We start from the raw sequence: 18,208 nt of genomic DNA, 5'->3' as shown, positions 1-18,208 counted from the left end.
TATGTATATATAATATATCACAGGTACTTTTTTAATTATGTTTGTGTCATTCAGATGGCTTCTTTAATTAATTGGTATGTATTAGTCAAATTGAACTATTGTATCAAAGGGTTCAGGGATGCATATTGCCTTAAGGATGTGTTGTAGTATTTGAATTTTATTTTTTTTTATAGAGTTCTTGATCGATGAGTTGTATATTGAAAGGATAATTGACAGACTGCACAATGCGCTTTCTAAGGATCTTTCTAAGGACCTGTCTAAAACTCAAGCTCTGGAGCCAATGCTTTCCTTCATTTGTGATTTGGCGTCTAATTTTTTCTGCTCCATCAAGGGGTGTTTGCAGATGTCTACAGCTGAAGATCTTCTTTCCACAATCTTCCAGCTCTGTGCCCAAAGCCAGGAGAAGACTCATCTCTCAGGTAAAGTGCAGTGTTAAAAAATTAGGTTTATTGTTTCTATGTATCTTAAACATATGCAATTTCAAGGTGTGTACATGTGTTTTATATTTTAATTAATCTAACCTCATGCAATACCATCTTCCTCAGAAATCTTGGCATGGTGTTACTCTATTGTAGGACATATCTGATAGTGATTTATCTAACAAAGTTAGCCTGACCTCAGTTAGCATGACTTCAGCTGTTTGTAAGATTTTAGAGTCAGTTATTAAGAATGCGATTGCGGAATACTTGGAAGTGCATGGTTAAATGGGGCTGAGTAAGCATAGTTTCATCAAGGGAGGTCATGCCTGACAAATCTGTTAAAGCTCTCTGAGGAGCTTATGAGCAAGTTAGGCAAAGGAGAGCCAGTGGACGTGATCTGTTTGGATTTCCAGAAGGCCTTTGAGAAGGTGCAGCAGAGAAAGCTGCACAGTAAGATAAAAGCCCGTGGTGTTAGGGGCAAGGTACTGGCATAGTCAGAGGATTGGCTGACTGGCAGATGGCAGAGTGTGGGGATAAAGGAGTCTTTTTCAGGATCACAATCAGTGAGTAGTGGCTTTTGCAGAGACCGCAACTATTCACACACATTAACAATTTAGATGAAGGAACTGAGGGCATTGTTGCTTAGTTTGCAGATGGAACAAAGATCGGTGGAAGGGCAGGTTGTGTGGAGGAAGCAGGGAGGCTGCAGAAGGACTTGGACAGGCTAGAAGAGTGGACAAAGAAGTGGCAGCTAGAATGCAATGTGGGAAAGTGAGAGGTTATGCACTTTGGTAGGAAGAATAGAGGCATATACTATTTTCTAAATGGAGGACGGTTTCAGAAATCTGGGACCAGGAGTCCTAGTTCGGGATTCTCTTAAGGTCAACATACAGGTGCACTTGGCAGTTGGGAAGGCAAATGCAATGTTGGCATTCATTTCAAGAGGGCTAGAATACAAGAGCAAAAATGTACTGCTTGGGTTTAATAAGGCTGTAGTCAGTCTGCATTTTGAAAAATTGTGAGCAGTTTTGGGCCTTTATCTGAGGAAGGATGTATTGTCATCTGAGGAGGTTCAGAAGAGATTCACTAGAATAATTCCAGGACTGAAGGAGTTGTTGTATCTTAGTCATAGAGATGAACAGCACTGAAACCGATCCTCCAGTCCAACTTGTCCATGCTGACCAGATATTCTAAACTAATCTAGCCCCATTTGCCAGCATTTGGCCCATTTTACTTCTAAACCTTTCCTATTCATATACCTATCCAGATGTCTTTTAGGTGTTGTAATTGTACCAGCCTCCACCACTTCCACTGGCTTCCACTGGCAGCTCATTCCATACACACACCACCTCTCTGCGTAAAAAAGAGTTGCCCCTTAGGTCCGTTTTAAATCTTTCCCCTCTCACCCTAAATCTCTGCTGTCCAGTTCTGGACTACCTCACCCCAGAGAAAAGACCTTGTCTATTTATCCTATCCATGCCCTTCATGATTTTGTAAACCTCTAAGGTTGCCTCTCAGCCTCTGACGCTCCATGGAAAACAGCCCCAGCCTATTCAGCCTCTCCCCATAGCTCAAGCCCTCCAATCTTGCCAATCCTTGTAAATCTTTTATGAACCCTTTCAAATTTGTTTTTTTTTATGACCCTAAACTCACTTGTCAAACAAAAATCTAACTCTGGCTGGGATAAATTCAATGACTAAGCCTCTAGCGACTTCTGGAAATTACATAAAAAGTAATGTCAATCTGGAGTGGGAAGACACATCTCTATTTAACACTGATGAGGAGTGGTTGAGGAATCTGTGTCTGTGCTTGATGGAATTTAGAAGGATGAGGGGGAGGATCTGATTGAAACTTAAATAATACTGATAGGCCTGGATAGAGTGGACATGGAGAAGATATTTTCATTTGTAGGAGAGAGTAGGACCCGATGGCACAGCCACATAGGGTAGGGACGGATCTTTAGAACGGTGATGAGAATGAATTTTTTCAGCCAGAGGGTGGTTAATCTGTGTAACTGATTGCTGCAGAGGCCTGTGGAAGTCAAGTCAATGATTATATTTTAGACGGAGAGAGATAGTTACTTGATTGGTAAGGCAATTACGGGTTACCGGGAGAAGGCAAAAAAATGGTGTTGGGAAATGTATCAGCCGTGATTGAATGGTGGAGCAGACTTGATCAGTTGAATGTCATAATTCTGCTCCTGTCTTATGGACTCATGGAAAGTTATTAACCATTTACTGGGAATCAGATGCTAAGAAACCAAGTGGTCTGATTACTATCAAGAAGTGAACGCCTTTATTGCCTGACCACTGAGATATAAGTCTGGCAAACATTGTCATTTGCATTTTGAGAGCTCATTACAATTTCTGCAGTGGAGGAAGGTTGGAGTGAGACTTCTGAATAAAAATGCCAAACATATTTTAAAAATAATTTATTCATCTTTCACTGGATGAATAGACCTTTGCTGATACTGAAAGTGGCTCATGTACACTCCCTATTTACTTATTCCTCACCATTTACCTGTTTAGGCCCCACACTCTTCTACCTTTCCACCTTCGTCTTTCAAGACAAATGCTTAAATCACACATGTTTGACACAGCTTCTTTGCTCGCTCCTTTATTGCCTTCCTGAACAGTTTTCATCTGATGATGCCTTGCTGTACATCTCTATGACTCTAAGAGACTATATAACTGTAAGCTGCAGATGTAGTTATACATTTCTAGGTGGCTACCTCAAGGTTGCTGAAGTTCACCTTGCAGAATTTTCCTGCAGTTAATGCTTTGTGCTGCTGGGACATGTGGTTGGCTTCATGTGCACTTGTTCACAATGCAAAACAGAGATTAAACTTGACAATGTGGCATTAAGACTGAACATGTCTGCCTCATTTATTATTTATTTTCTGTTTCTAATGTTTCTTGAGGTTTTTTTTCAACTCTCATTCAGCTCTGCTCAGACATTCAGAGTTAAGTATCTTTTTGCATTTAGCCAAAGATAATGTAACTTCTGCTGAATTTTTTACTTCCAGTTTGTGTAATATTCAAAATTATTAAATGTACCTGTGTCTGCCACTGACTTCTAAGAGATACACAGCAGAAGTTTCATTCCGGGGCAGAGGCAGCTGTGGAAGTATTTAGTGCCAAGCTATAAACCAGTTTCCTCTCAATTTCTCAATTCCCAACAATTTTGGTGGAGGCAACTTATGTTGGACTCAGCAAGAAAATAACATCAATTGTGGCTGTTAAGAGCCACCTTCAGGGTGAATGGTACACGGCAGAGCTGATGGCCATGGAGACTCAGCTACCCTGAGATTGCAACAGTGCTGGCAGAGAGAAAAAATGTCAACATTAGATGCAGTGCATTATTACAGAGAGATGAGGTGCATGGGGAGTCCAAAACTGCCATGCTTGCTTTTGGTTTAGCTTCCAGGGCATTTTGAAGCAACAGTGTCAACAGAGTCTGTAGGTTGAGGCAGGTGATTGCTGTTTGTATGCAGTCCTGCAGGAAAACCTGAGGCCTTGTGGATTAAATGGGCACACTGTGGCAGGCACACCATGGCAGCAGTCCTGAAAGTGACAGTGGTCTTGAATATTTTGTTACTGGGTTATTTTCAAAGCATGCTATTTGAGTGTGAGATATGGAATCTATTCTAATCAACATCTCACAAACGGCTGCTCATCACAACATTGTTCAGATGCCCTCTATAAGAGGGAATTGAAATACATTGAGTTCCAGAATGAACAGCGGTTGTCATCTGTCATCTGTATCCACATGACAATCAAAGCCCAATTAGAGCAACCAAGAGCATTCATCAATATCCACTCCCGCAATTTATAACTGGTGTGCAACCACCACAAGAGTTTGCTACAACTGTTTGTTAGATTTCTTGGAAACTGTCATGACATCTGCATCTTAAGGCAACTGTATATGTTGCAGCTGTTAATGCTACCAGAGGTAATATGTGGATGGCTTCTAAAGGACAAAGGTAGTTTGTTGAAGAAATGGCTACTGACATCAGTGCATAGTCCTACAATGAATGCACAGAGTTACTACGGTGAATACCATCTCAGTGCATGGATTATTAGTGAGTAACCCATCAGACTCCTGAACCTGGGGCTAGTGAGGAATCAGCATAATGTTCTGGACTGAATAGATAGGGAAGAACTGTTCAGTAGGGTTGACAACCATAGGACACTGAATTTAGGAGGTGGACAAAGCAACCAGGTGCAGCATAAATCAAAACATTTTTTACAGAGCAAACGGTAGGGAGTGCATTGCCCCAGAGCATGGTGGAAGTGGATTTTAATCATGACTTTCAAAAGGGAGTTATTTAATTATCTGAGAAGAAAATACTTGAACGGTATAGGCCAAGAGTAAGGGAGTTGGACCAGCTGAGTTCATGTTGCAGGAGCCAAATGGGCACTTTCTTTTGTGATGAAAGATTGACTCCTTCATTTTCTGTCCAAGATGTCCTGACATTTGGGCACACACATCCCATGCCTTCATCAGAAAGGTTTTTCATGTGACCTTCAATCCCCAACAAGACTCTGCACCTCTCCCTAGTTGAGCATGATTGATCTGACCACCAATCCACCTGGGGAGTTTCCTTCACCTGCCTCTGCATCCATCGCATTGTCCACACAATTGAAGTACTGAGTACTTTGTGCCATCCTTTCAAAACTCATGTGACACTAAGTTAGTGGGTGTTTCAGCAGTGGTGGGTAATGCACTTAACTGCAGTGATGGTGCTGTCTTCGATGAATCCTTTCCCTGCTGTTGTCATAGACAGCACAATGGTATGCTGAAGATGTCCATCCATAACTGGCTTTAAGGAAGACCGAGGCGAGTGCTTAGGCACTTTCTCCTCTATTTGGAGTGACTTGCTCGACTTGTCTGTTTACATTGATAACTTCATCAGGATCAGCTACACCACCCTTCTCAAGAAAATAGCAAAGTGCTTTCACACTCTTTCTGATGTCTATCTTACTCTTACCAACATATACAGTCATAGTTATAGAGTGATAGAGTCATGCAGAGCTGAAACAGACCCTTTGCTCCAACAGCATATAATCCCACCTAATCTAGAACCACTTGCCTGCTCCTGGCCCAAATCCCTCCAAACCTATCCTATTTATGTGCTTATCTAACTGTCTTTTAAACGTTATAACTGTGTCCGCATCCACCACTTCCTCAGGAAGTTCATTCCAGATATGAATCACCCTCTGTTTTTTTTTTAAAAATTGGTCCCTCATGTCTTTTTTCAATTTCTCTCCTCTCACCTTAAAAATGTGCCCCCAGTCTTGAAATTCTCCATCCTAGGGAAAAGACACTACCATTAACTCTATCTATACCCCTCATGATTTATAAGCTTCTATAAGCTCACCTCTCAACCACCACCTCTCCAATGAAAAAGTCCCAGCTTATCCAGCTTTTTAGAACACAGATCTTCTATACCCAGCAATATCCTGGTAAATCTCTTCTGAACTCTCTCTAGCTTAATAATATCCTTTCTATAGCAGGGCGACCAGAATTGGACATAGTATTCCAGAAGAGGCCTCACCAATGTCCTGTACAACCTCAACATGCCTTTCCAATTCCTATATTCAAAGGACTGAGCAACGAAGGCAAGCATACTAATTGACTTTTTCACTACCCTGTTTATATATACCTGAACCCCTAGGTCCAAATAGCAGTGTTCTATCGCACTTCTTGCAAAGCTGTAACCTACCAACTTCCAGGGCCGCCTTAATAGCTGTCTGTACAGGAAATAGCATCACTAATGCTATCCCTTTCTTGAATGTTACATTTTTTTCCCTGCAAAGTCAATAGTGATAAACTTAGCACCATGGTGTCCTTCCTCGATGTACACTGTGGCTCACTATAATTAGTTGGCTGTCTGGTACAAAATATTTTAGATATCCAGCAGCAAAATTGAGCAGGATCAGGATTTCAAAAAGGTTTAAATCTACAATAAAGATTCAATCTGTGCTGTCTGTTCTTACACTTGATCGTGTAGACTGCAGAACCACATTCACCAGAATCAACATATGCAAAGAGATTGTATAAGTGGTACCAATTGATTTTGGCAATATTTCTAAAATGGAGTAGATATTCCCCGGAGCATTTGTGCTCAATTCAGTTGAGTTTGTGTTTTCTGATGTTAGTGAGTTGTGTCAAAATGCTGTAGTTAACATTTAATTTTTGTGGATTGCCCTACAGTGATAAAAGCTTACTGGAGCTTATTGCCTGGCAGTTCTAAGAAGCTCAGATATACATGGTGCTCATGAATCATGTCTTGTAATTTTCAGGACTGTTCTTAAGCTGATATATTATGGTCTTTGTTCAGTGACCCCCAAATGATTTAAAACAGAATCAAAAACATGAAGCATTTTCATTGTTGTCTCCTGCTTTGGCTGTTATGATTTCAAAGCTACTCAGTTTCCTCATCCAAATAGCAGTGTTCAGTATTGACTTACCACTCAGCAGTTTGCGAAACTTTGTCCACAAGGAGCCAAAATGGTAGTGAATGGAAATTGGAATTCTGATTGCTTTTTCCCAGTTCCCCTAATACAATGTCATCCCTTGCGAATTTCAAGTAATTTAGCAAAATCCAAGAATTTAACTACGATTCCTTGGTCTATGCAACTCAATATCAAATCAGCACTGACCTGACCCCGATCCCTTTTCTATAACTGAGGTTGATATGAAAGTGACGAGCAAGTGACTTGTAAGCAAAGTGGGTAGAAGTATAAAATTGATGAATGGGCAAAGCTGAGACACATAGATTTCAATGTAGGAACTGTAAGTTGACATCTACTTCAGACCTAGAAAGGATAGAACACTTTCTGAACAATATAGGAGGATCAAGCTAATCTTAAGCTAAACAGAGTCTGACTGGACTACATCTGGAATGCAGTGAGCAATTTTAGGCACTGCAACAGAGGAAAATGTATTGCCTTAGAGTGGGTACAATATAGATTTATTAAAATTAAGCATTGACTCAAAGAGTTAAATTATGAAGAGGAAATTCAAGATCTTGGATTGTATTCTCTGGAATCTAGGAGGGATGACTTCATCAAAATTTTCAATCTTTCAATCTGTCCTAATTTCCCTAGTTAGGACTTGGGGACCTAATCAAATAAAAAATCTAGAGTCTGATTTTGAGGAATGAAATTAGGAAATACTTCATTGAGTGGCAGGAGTTTGAAACTCTCTTCCTTAAACAGTAGTTAATGCTAGATAATTTGTTAATTTTAAAACTTAGATTGAGATATTTTTGTTAGCCAAAGATATCAAGGAAATTGGGGGATAAGTGTTTATCAGGAGTTAGGTTCCAGAAAGCTATAATCTGACCGAATGGCAGAACAGACTCGAGGGGCCCAATAATGTACAATGTTCCAGTGTTTCTGTTCAGCTGAATTAGCCTTTTTACTACCAATTGATGGATTTGACAACAATAGGAAATGTGATTGTACATATGTGGAGAGACCAAAACCAGAAACTGAACTATTGTTATTCTTGGGAGAAAGTGAAGACTGCAGATGCTGGAATCGGTGTCGAAAAATGTGGTGCTGGAAAAGCGCAGCAGGTCAGGCAGCATCCGAGACGCAGGAGAGTTGGCATTTTGGGCATAAGCTTTTGATCCTGATGAAGGGTTTATGCCCAAACTATTGACTATTCTGCTCCTCAGATACTGCCTGACCTGCTGTGCTTTTATTATTCCTGACTTGTATCATTGTTACTGTTAATTGTTATTTATTAAATACACTTTTTTTCATATAATTATGTCTGAAAGAAGTGGAAGGCTGTTTGTGTTCTAGTGTTTGTATAGAGAATAACTGGACAGGCTGGTTATTCCCACAGCCAGATTGCAAAATTTCTGCTTGATTCTTTTTTGCTGCCAGGGTACTCATTGTTTGTACTTCCAGTCGTTAGCAGTTTGGTTTATTGGCAACTCAGCAAACCTGCCTCAATTGCATTGTTTCTGCTTGAGGTTGGATTTTGATCATCATTTTGCTCCCAGAGGCATTTCTGCAGTATGAAAGAAAATGAGATAATGACCCTTAGGGTCTAAGCTTATTATTTTCTATTATAAAACATATAGAAGGTATCTTCACAAATATTGTTTAACCAGATATTGGGAAGTAACTTGGTTATATCTGACTGACTTTTATTGATTCATTATTCCTTCCCTTTCCCACCCCTCCAGCCTTCGATGAAGGTATTGCAAATCTTTAGTCAGTATTTGGACCATGGTGTGCTAATATAGTAAACTCAACACGGGGGACCAACCTTTGTATACTACATCAAGATGTACATCAACACATCAAAATGCTATGTATATGTGGTTTCACCCTGCAATATATTTTTAGTATTTGCGTACCTTCATCCAATAAATAGGATGCCATTAAGAGAGTTTGCTTCAAAATCAATATTTTCAACATATTATAATAGTAGAGTGGTGGTATGCAGTAATTTACTGATGTTATAAACCACAGGAGTATAAACTTTCTCTGATCATAGGCAGACATCATAGTGCCCACAGTTAATGCATAAAAAGACATAAGTGTTTAGATTAGAAGATTAGAGTCCCCACACTGACACATCGAGGAGTAACCCACCCAGACTCATTCCCCTACCCTATATTTACCCCTGACCAATGCACCTAACACTATGGGCAATTTAACATGGCCAATTCATCTGACCCGCACATTTTTGGATTGTGGAAGGAAATCGGAGCACCCAGAGGAAACCCATGCAGACAGGGAGAATGTGCAAACTCCACACAGACAGTCACCTCGAGGTTGGAATCGAACCTAGGTCCATGGCGCTGTGAGGCAGCAGTGCTAGCCACTGGGCCACCCCATGTTACTTATGCTTGCTTACGTTTTTTTTAATCTTACCTTTTATTTACATCTTCTTGATGATTTGGCACTTTTCCCACACTTGCAGATTAAATTAGTGGCCTCCTTCTCTCTACCCCATCCTCCTCAAGCTGGCGTAATATTGTATGCATAGAAAGTATTGACGTTGCATGGCATTCCACCCACATTATGCAGTGGTGTTCAATTACTTGGAAAAGTAGGAACCTGCCTGCAATTTGCTAAGGAGTTTTTAAAAAGAGGTATTTGATGAATTGGGCTAGATAGCATGCACACCATTGTTGTTACATGACTACTGTTCATCTTTTGCTTCCATTAAAAAATATTTAATTTTTGAAGATGATACTTAGCACTGTATAATTCTGTTGTTTTGCTTAAATTATTTGTACTTGTGTTGCTTAATGCATTATTAATCACAGTGCTAACATGGGATACTTGTCTTTGGCAGGCTTCCCAAATGTGCATTATAATAGTGAATCTGAAGTGCTTTATAATGGTCATCCTTATCAAATGCCATCACATTGTTGGCATGTGCAATCCATTTGAGAAAAGTTTCAATTGTTGGAAAAAGTAAATTGGGTCTTAAAAGCAGTCTGTAGATGGTCAATCTCTGTGTACATTATTCTAACGTTCTTAAATCCATTTTAAAGAATACTTTAATGGCATTACTAACCTTCCATTCTAACATTTTTGTAAAAGGATATTCTGAATATCCTTTTATTGACCATTTACCCACTTAGTGCCCACCCATTAAAATGTTTTTCAATACTTTGTAATCACTTCTTTTTATATGAAATACAATTGATTTTAATACCTTTTGAAAGACTGAAATATTGACTTTCTTCTTGTTTAACACATTGTAAAAATGTAGTTACATAAAACATTTCAACAAGTCTTTCAAAATAATGAGTTAAGATATTCTTATTTTTAATGGCACAAATATATGATGTACAATAAAGCATTTTTCATACAAATCCACATGCATGCATGTACAAAAGCACAAACTGCAAATCTGAAACCATGTAGAAAGTGCTAGAAACGCTCAAGTTAATCCATGTGGAGAGAAGAGGCTAACATTTCCAATATCGCCATTTATCAGAACTCCATAATATCATAAATTAGCCTATTTGAAGGAACCGATAAAACATATATAGCAGGAGTAAGCAATTTGACTCCCTTAGCCTCCTGCACTATTCAACTATATCTGGGCTGATCTACTTTGATGGCATTTTATTGCTTTATCCACGTATCCCTTTATATCTTCAATATCGAGAAATCTATTGATCTCTGACTTAAACATCATCAATGACTGAGTCTCCATGCTCCTTGAGGTCGAGAATTGCAAAGATTAATCATCCATTGAGTGAAAAAAATCCTCGTTACCTCAGGACCAAGTGGCCTACTCCTAATATTGAGACTGTATCCCCTAGTTCTAAATCTTCCCCCCCCAAAATCCTGGACAAATATTCTTCCTGCATCAACCCTGTCAAGCTTTGCAATGATTTTCCATTTCTCAATGAGATCACCTTTCATTCTTCTAAAATTTATAAAATACAGGCCCAGTCTTCTAAATCTATCTTCATAGAACAATTCCGTTTTCCCTAGAACCAGTCTGGTGAACCTTCATTGCACTCCCTTTGTAACAATGGTATCATTCCTTAAGTTAGGAGACTTTAAAACTTCACAAGCTATCATTGGAGACGCCTCATCAAGGCTTAAAGCAAGACGTACTCATGCAAATAGGCACAGTGGTTAGCACTGTGGCCTCAAAGCACCAGGGACCTGGGTTTGATTCCAACCTCGAGCGACAGTGTGGAGTTTGCACATTTTCCCTATGTCTGCATGGACTTCCTCTGCGTGCTCCGGTTTCCTCCCACAGTCCAAAGATGCGCAGGTTAGGTTGTTTGGCCATGCTAAATTGCCCACAGTGTCCAGGGATGTGTAAACTAGGTGGGTTAGCAAAAGGAAATGCAGGGTTGCAGGGATAGGTTAAGGGGGTGCCTGGATCTGGTTGGGATGCCCTTCAGAGGGTCGGTGAGGTGTTGATTCTGTGGCCTGCTTCCACAATACAGGGATTCTGTGATGATTCTGTAAGTCCATGCATTCACATGCTATAATGAACGTGAATGGAAACCAAAAGACAGCAGAGTACCTGATTAAATATTAATGTCAGACGGTAGGAGAAAGGATAGTGAAAGAAAGCTAAGAGATATGGAACATGTAAATACAGTAACTGAGGCAATTTTGGAATAGAACAGCAATGCAAGCAAAATCGATATGCAACCTCACAACAAAGAAAAAAACAAGTCGAAAGCAAAGGTGGAGACTGTCAAAACCACTTATCCAGATATCCCAACCCAACTTACAATGTTGCCTGAAGAGATGGAGGAGTTTATGGAGAAAACTGCAGAGTTTAGGACCGGAACAAAGTGCCAAGGTTAGAGCAATTGAGATGAGACATGAGGAGAATACTGTGGTTGATTAGGTCAAAGGTTTAAGAAGTCAAGATGGATAATTGTGAAAAGTTCAACGTTAGTGCAATCATAGAGGTTGTCATTTGTGACTTTAAGTGTAGTATTTTCAAAATATGGATGTTGCAACAATCCAAGCTGTATTCTTGGTATCTTGTACATTTATTTTGAGACGTTTCCTGAGTGAAAGAAGTTATTTAAAGTGAGGAGTTAAGCCAGTTTTAGTAGTGTGATGGCAGATGGGAATTGGCGAGACCGCTGGTCAAGACAATGATCCCAGGCAATCTTAATGAAGTATGGTGATGTAAATAATTTTCTGATAAAAAGTAATACAATGCTGCTTTGAGGCAGCAGAAGACCATCTCCGGGACTGCGTGGAATTGGTGGACTGGACCACTTTCAGGTATTCAGTGGAAGAGCTAGATAGTATGCTACCACCATCACGGACTTCATTATCAAGGGCGTAGAGGACTGCATGCCAAAGAAGTCAACCCGGGTGTTCTCCAACCAGAAACGTTGGATAAACTGGGAATACCAGGCGTGCAGCATTGAAGTCGGATGACCCAGACCTGTACCGAAGGTATGACCTCTGCAAAGCCATCAGAGATGTCAAGAGATGTTAGAGGCTCAAACCAACTGTACAGACACCTGCCACATGCCTAAATAACATAACTGGATACAAAATGAAGCACAACAAGGTATAGATAAAACACATCCCTCCCTAATGTGCTGAATGCTTTCTATACTCAGTTCAAGCAGCATGCCAGCAGCACAGTGTCACCTGCCCCGAGCCCCGACAGTACCTCACACACCTGTTCCCTCTGTCACCGTTGCAAATGTCAGATCGGTCTTGCTGAGAGTCAACTCTTGGGAAACAATGGGCCTGGACAGAGGCCCCAGCTATGCACTTGGATCCTGTGCATACCAGCTGGCAGAGGTATTCACTGACATAGAGTCATAGAGATGTACAGCATGGAAACAGACCCTTCAGTCCAACCCGTCCATGCCGACCAGATATCCCAACCCAATCTAGTCCCACCTGCCATCACCCGGCCCATATTCCTCCAAACCCTTCCTATTCATATACCCATCCAAATGCATCTTAAATGTTGCAGTTGTACCAGCCTCCACCACATCCTCTGGTAGCTCATTCCATACACGTACCACCCTCTGCATGAAAAAGTTGCCCCTTAGGTCTCTTTTATACCTTTCCCCTCGCACCCTAAACATATGCCCTCTAGTTCTGGACTCCCCAACCCCAGGGAAAAGACTTTGCCGAGAACCTCTCCCTCGTACAAGCCAACGTCCCCACCTGCTTTAAAAAGGCCACCATCTTCCAAGTACCAAAGAAAGCACATGCAATGTGCCTTAATGACTACCACCCAGTGGCTCTGACCTCCATAATGGGTCATATGGAGCAGGTAAAATAAGATTATACAGGATTGGGGTACAGAGCTTGGAGGCAGTACAGAGGAAAAACTTAATAAGGTCATAAGTACCTGGGAATTTACGAATGTGTTTTTGGAAACAATGTTATTGCCCAGAAGGAGATAAAAAGAGATGTTGTAGAATTATTGTTCAGCTTTACCAAGATAAAGGTGTTTGTGCTTATTCAAAAACAATGGTCCCGTGAAAGCAGGTTTGAGAAAGATTAAACCTGAAAGAACAAGCATTGCAAATACAGAGACAGATTCGAATCAGGGAAGGAGAATGGAAAAACTGATGTCAGTGATATTTGATGGAAAGATTGCATAGCAAATACTAGATAAAGAAACAATAATGCGTCAAATTAGATGAAGCCAGAGGGAGTCAAATATGGTAGAATGGAAAATTATTTTGACGAAGATTAGGGAGAAAGATAGAAGTAACAGAGAGTTGAGTGTTGGTATGATCTAAGGTTAGAATGGAGTCCAGCTGACAAAGGATTTTTCTGAGTCGGAGGGGGCAATGTTGAAGAGGATAGCGTAAATCTCACAGCGATTGAAATTGGACGAAAAAGAATCAGACAATAGGCTGGAACACAAGTGTTGTTGATGGTAATGTATTTTTCTTATTTGAAAACAAGAGGAGTCAGGTGGTCTCAAAATGGTAGATGAGATGAAATATATAAAGAACTGAGAACTATTTCTGTTCCAACATACAGTGCTCCTGAAGAAAAAGTGCATGCAGTCTGCAATATCAGCAGATCATGAAGTGGTGACAGTAGCAGTTACAGGAGCATAGAAATCACAACAATGTTGATCATGATTGGATCCAAAAGAGGAAGGCTAACTCTGAAGCATTTACATATGTGCTCTCTTAAATACGTTACAATTATTCTATTTATTTGCTCATACTTATTTATGTGCTTTTCCTCTCTTCTATTTAAATGCTGATCCTTTGTATTTTTTTGTCTCTGGAGATTATATCTGAAATGTTCACTTGGTTGTTCTCTTCACAAGTACTCACTGGCTGAGTGTTTCCAGAGCTTTCTGAGCATGTATTTGCTGATACTTTAAAGCTCTTTTGCTTCTCCCAACTAGAACATCTAAAAATCACCAACGTACAATTTCATGGATATATTTAATTTCAATTATTTTTGATGCAGAACTTCTTGAGGAACAAAATCAGATTAGAGTCTTATTTTGGCATTAAATGGAGCTATGTTTAATTCTTGACGTCATTGGTGGAGTTTTCCATGTGTATAATCTAAGTTAAGGCAATCATCTGATTATGAAGGGTGAAGTGGCACTTAAACTAGCACGACTGTTTTAGTATAAATCTGAAAGACCTAATGAAGAATGTAACAAGAACAAAACTGTCGAGATGACAACTTCTGCGTGTTCCTGTTTTGTGTTACTTATAGTTAGTGACAGTTGATATGTGACCAGACCAACTTAACACGAAAAAGCCTCATGGATTTGGCATTATGGCTTCAATGTTGTGATCAGGCCAATGTCCTGAAACTGGGAAAGAAGAAAATCTTCCACTTGTGCTGGTTTTCAGAAATAATACTTTGAGAAATTTAATTTTGTAAAATAATATTTCAGTCATAAAGGTGCTTGTGGTGTAGAAAAACATTCTTTCTGTAATAGAACATTTATCAGCTATGTATTGCATGAAATCTTAACAAATAGCCCAGATAATAAAAGTATTCTGTCAAATGACTGATAATCTAAGACCAAGGCTGTAGCAGCAGAAACAATGAATTGCTCAATATATTGTTTCAAACAATGAAAAGAATAACTTCAAAATAGTTAGGAAAAATGTCAATTTGATTTTAATTGTAAAATTTTGTCATAGGGTTTCAGAACAATTTAATGATTTGAAAATAAATTATTTTCTGAAATAACTACTCTCATTTCGTGCATTCTCCCTTCAGCCAGACACTGATTTTCCATTTATTTGTAATTGCTGATGTTAGAAATGTTCACATTTCATAAATTTAGTTTTTATAATGATGCATTAAACAATGTCCTCAGGATTTATGCGGCAAGATTTTATGTCTCCTCTTGAAAATCTCTGAACAGAAAATAGCAAAGTACAACCTTGTAGCACTAATATGTACCTGAAGATCTTTCATAAATCTTAGATCATATTTCAGCTCTGATTTGCCAGCCTTTGTCCAGCTCTTTACGTGGTCAATGAATAATTCAAGAAGAACCCCTGTAATTGACAGTATTTCACTCATGAAATCATCTTTAATGATGCATTTTCATGAAGAAACAATATTTGCTTTTTTAAATGTCAGATGGTTACCATTTTTAAAGCTAATTATTAGACAGACAATTATTTGAACTTTACTGGCTTTGTTTAATAGAAACAGCTGAAAATAGGCTTTTTTTTTGCTTACGGATAGAATTGATCTCCTCTGGAGTACTGAATGTGGAGAAAATGGTGGTTGTATGTAGTGAACGGTCTGTCTCAAAGCATGTTGCATTTTGTTTTGACCTTTTGATTCTATTCACTCAAGTGGCACATTCACATCTGGAAAAAATTGGATCCTTCTGTGGCAGCAGTAGCGAGCAGCTGAAACTGATCTCTTATGCATCCCAACAGAAAAATAGATTGTATTCCTCAAAGAGATCTTAAAAGAATGTTTGTCCTTGTAGTTCTATTCGTAGATGGCACAGGACATGATCTTTGCAGAAAATAAGTACTCCGTGCAGCAGTGTGTCTGTAAGGCAGAAAAATAAACAGGAGAAAAATTATAATGAATTTATAGATGTGGCTTTGTTTTTAAATTTCTCTGGCAAATTGGACAGCAGGCCCAGTGATACAATACTGGCCCTGTACTTCAAATCCAAATTCCTTTTTAAGTCAGGAAAGACTGTAAGAGGTTGCTATGGTTCTGATGGAAAAAGGCAAATGATTGATTTACTATGGAGTTAAGTGTTTGCTTGTGAACTGCTTAACTGTTTTCCTGGCATGGATGTAATAATTTACCTTACTGATTGAAAATGAATGGCTATTCTGATTCAAATACACAGCTTTATTTTTATTTTTGTTGATTTTAGTAGCATAGCATCTTTAGTATCTTTGTGCAAAAGAAATTCAAATGTACAATACTGGACTTTTACCCTTCATGTAAACTGAACAGTGTACCAATTCGGTCAAGAGTAGATGACCTTGTCAGTGTATGTTGAAACCAGACTGGTAGGAGGTGCACAAGAAAGGCTAGTTGAATCACTGTCCAATATTTTCACCCCCTCTCCTGGTGGCAAATGCCTTTCCCGTTTTCAATACCAATGCCAGATGGTCTAACTAAAATCTAGAACAAACATTTTTTCCTCTGCGTGTGATGTTACCACAAACTAAAAGTTTCAAAAATATTTGATAGCTAATACAAATTACTGTATCTTTATGAGAATAACAAGTTACATATTAATGACAATTAATTTCAACTGGTTTTGTCAAACACCATTAATTTCTTGTCCCATTCTGCTGTCTTGTACAGAAGGTTTGGAAAAAGCCATATTTTAGCTGTTGCATGGGTGTCTAGGTAAAAGGATTTTAAATGCTCTTCTGCTTTACTATGTTTTAGAGGATTTATTTTTATTAGCTTATCACATTTGTGATTACAAACATACTTTCAGTCATAGCAGAATATTTACTTCTTGGTCTTGTCACCCGGTGATCATAATACAGGTTAGGCAGCACATGGTTTTCCTTGCGGGCTTACTTCTTCAAACATGCCTCTGTCTTAACTTGCGAGAAAAACATCCTAAGCAGCTCAATATTTTGCTTTCAATGCCGCCATTTCTTTATCAGTGAGACTGTCAAAGAAGACCAAATCATTCTGAAATATGAAAATTCTGTTTCTGAAAAGTGCCTGTATGTACTTTTGAAATGTCAAAGTTCTTTTTTAAATCAGTTTATTTGATCATTCTATCTGTGTTGCTCCTTTGCTCACAACAATTTTTGTATTTCAGTATGCTAAAGCACAACCAGGGAGAACAATCCAAATACAATATTGTTGTGTTTTTGTTACCTGATTTTAGAAAGGCAGTGGACCTTTCCGTGAGAGTTTGGGTCGCGTGCGTTTATTTTCTCGTGTAGCAGATTGTTTGCATCCTGAGCAGCGAATGATGCGACTTACTGATTGACTAACCTCTTCTGGTGGATTTGTTTCTGCCCAACGTACAAACTGCTGGAGTTCTAACAAAGAAATAAATAGATCAGTCAAGAATTGATGGCTTACTGTGACTCTTAGAAATGTATCATCAATACAGCAGCAATATGTACACAGCTTGTTGCAATATCTTAGAAAATTTTAAATATTGCTACAGTATCAAATAAGGGTTTTGCATGTGTTACTTTCAAAAGCCTAAAAAACAAATATGTCCTAAAAGGGAGACTAACACAGTGATAGATTCTTACAGGCATTCATTTAACTTTGTATTGATAACAACTAATGCCAGTGCAAGCTGGCCATCGTTGCTGTTGAAAACTGACAGTTTGTGACGCAGTAAGATGATTTGAGTGCATAGTTTAAAGTGTTTATCTTTGTCTAAATTATAATTCATCGTCAATGTTCTTCAAAACAATCATTTTAGTAAAAATGTAGTGCTTACCTTCACATACTGAAGACATTGCTATCAAGATGATTAGAAGAACAATGATGTATTTAGCATTCATTATTTTGAATATATGAATAACTTCAGTTACTAATACAGTAAGAAAACGTTCTCCACCATATTTAAATACATCTGAGTGTCTTCCTTTGGTTGCATACTAGGAGAAAATTTCGCTTCAGTCTTGATTGTAACTGCTTGCAGACCGTTTCACTATTATGTGGATAGCAGAGCAGTCAATCATGCGGACCACGTAGTTCAGCCTATTGAATTAGTGTATTGCACATTAAACCATGCCTCTTAGTTCTTATTTGGAATTGCAGCCCATTAAAACTCCTGTGTTTTTACTTTGCCAGATTTTGCTGCAATGGAAATGCATCTTGATG

General features: G+C 38.9%; 1 protein-coding gene and 1 long non-coding RNA gene across 2 annotated transcripts in view; one reads left to right on the top strand and one right to left on the bottom strand.

Annotated features, from left to right (window-relative positions):
• ltn1 (listerin E3 ubiquitin protein ligase 1) overlaps window positions 1-18,208 on the top strand; it is a 134,832-nt gene that overhangs the window by 47,323 nt on the left and 69,301 nt on the right. Inside the window, exon 13 of the mRNA XM_072584941.1 lies at window positions 174-419. Coding sequence (XP_072441042.1) covers window positions 174-419 — 246 coding nt within the window. The remainder of the gene's footprint in view (window positions 1-173; window positions 420-18,208) is intronic.
• Window positions 10,237-18,004, bottom strand: LOC140486184 (uncharacterized). Its single transcript, XR_011962534.1, has 3 exons — window positions 17,823-18,004; window positions 17,240-17,406; window positions 10,237-15,925 (listed from the first exon to the last, which is right to left on the bottom strand). It is a non-coding gene; the product is annotated as an uncharacterized lncRNA (long non-coding RNA).

Source organism: Chiloscyllium punctatum, chromosome 15 (genome assembly GCF_047496795.1).
Source record: "Chiloscyllium punctatum isolate Juve2018m chromosome 15, sChiPun1.3, whole genome shotgun sequence".
In the NCBI taxonomy this organism is placed as follows: Eukaryota; Metazoa; Chordata; class Chondrichthyes; order Orectolobiformes; family Hemiscylliidae; genus Chiloscyllium; species Chiloscyllium punctatum.
Note: the sequence above shows the minus strand (reverse complement) of the source record. Positions and strands in the feature narration are given on the sequence as shown.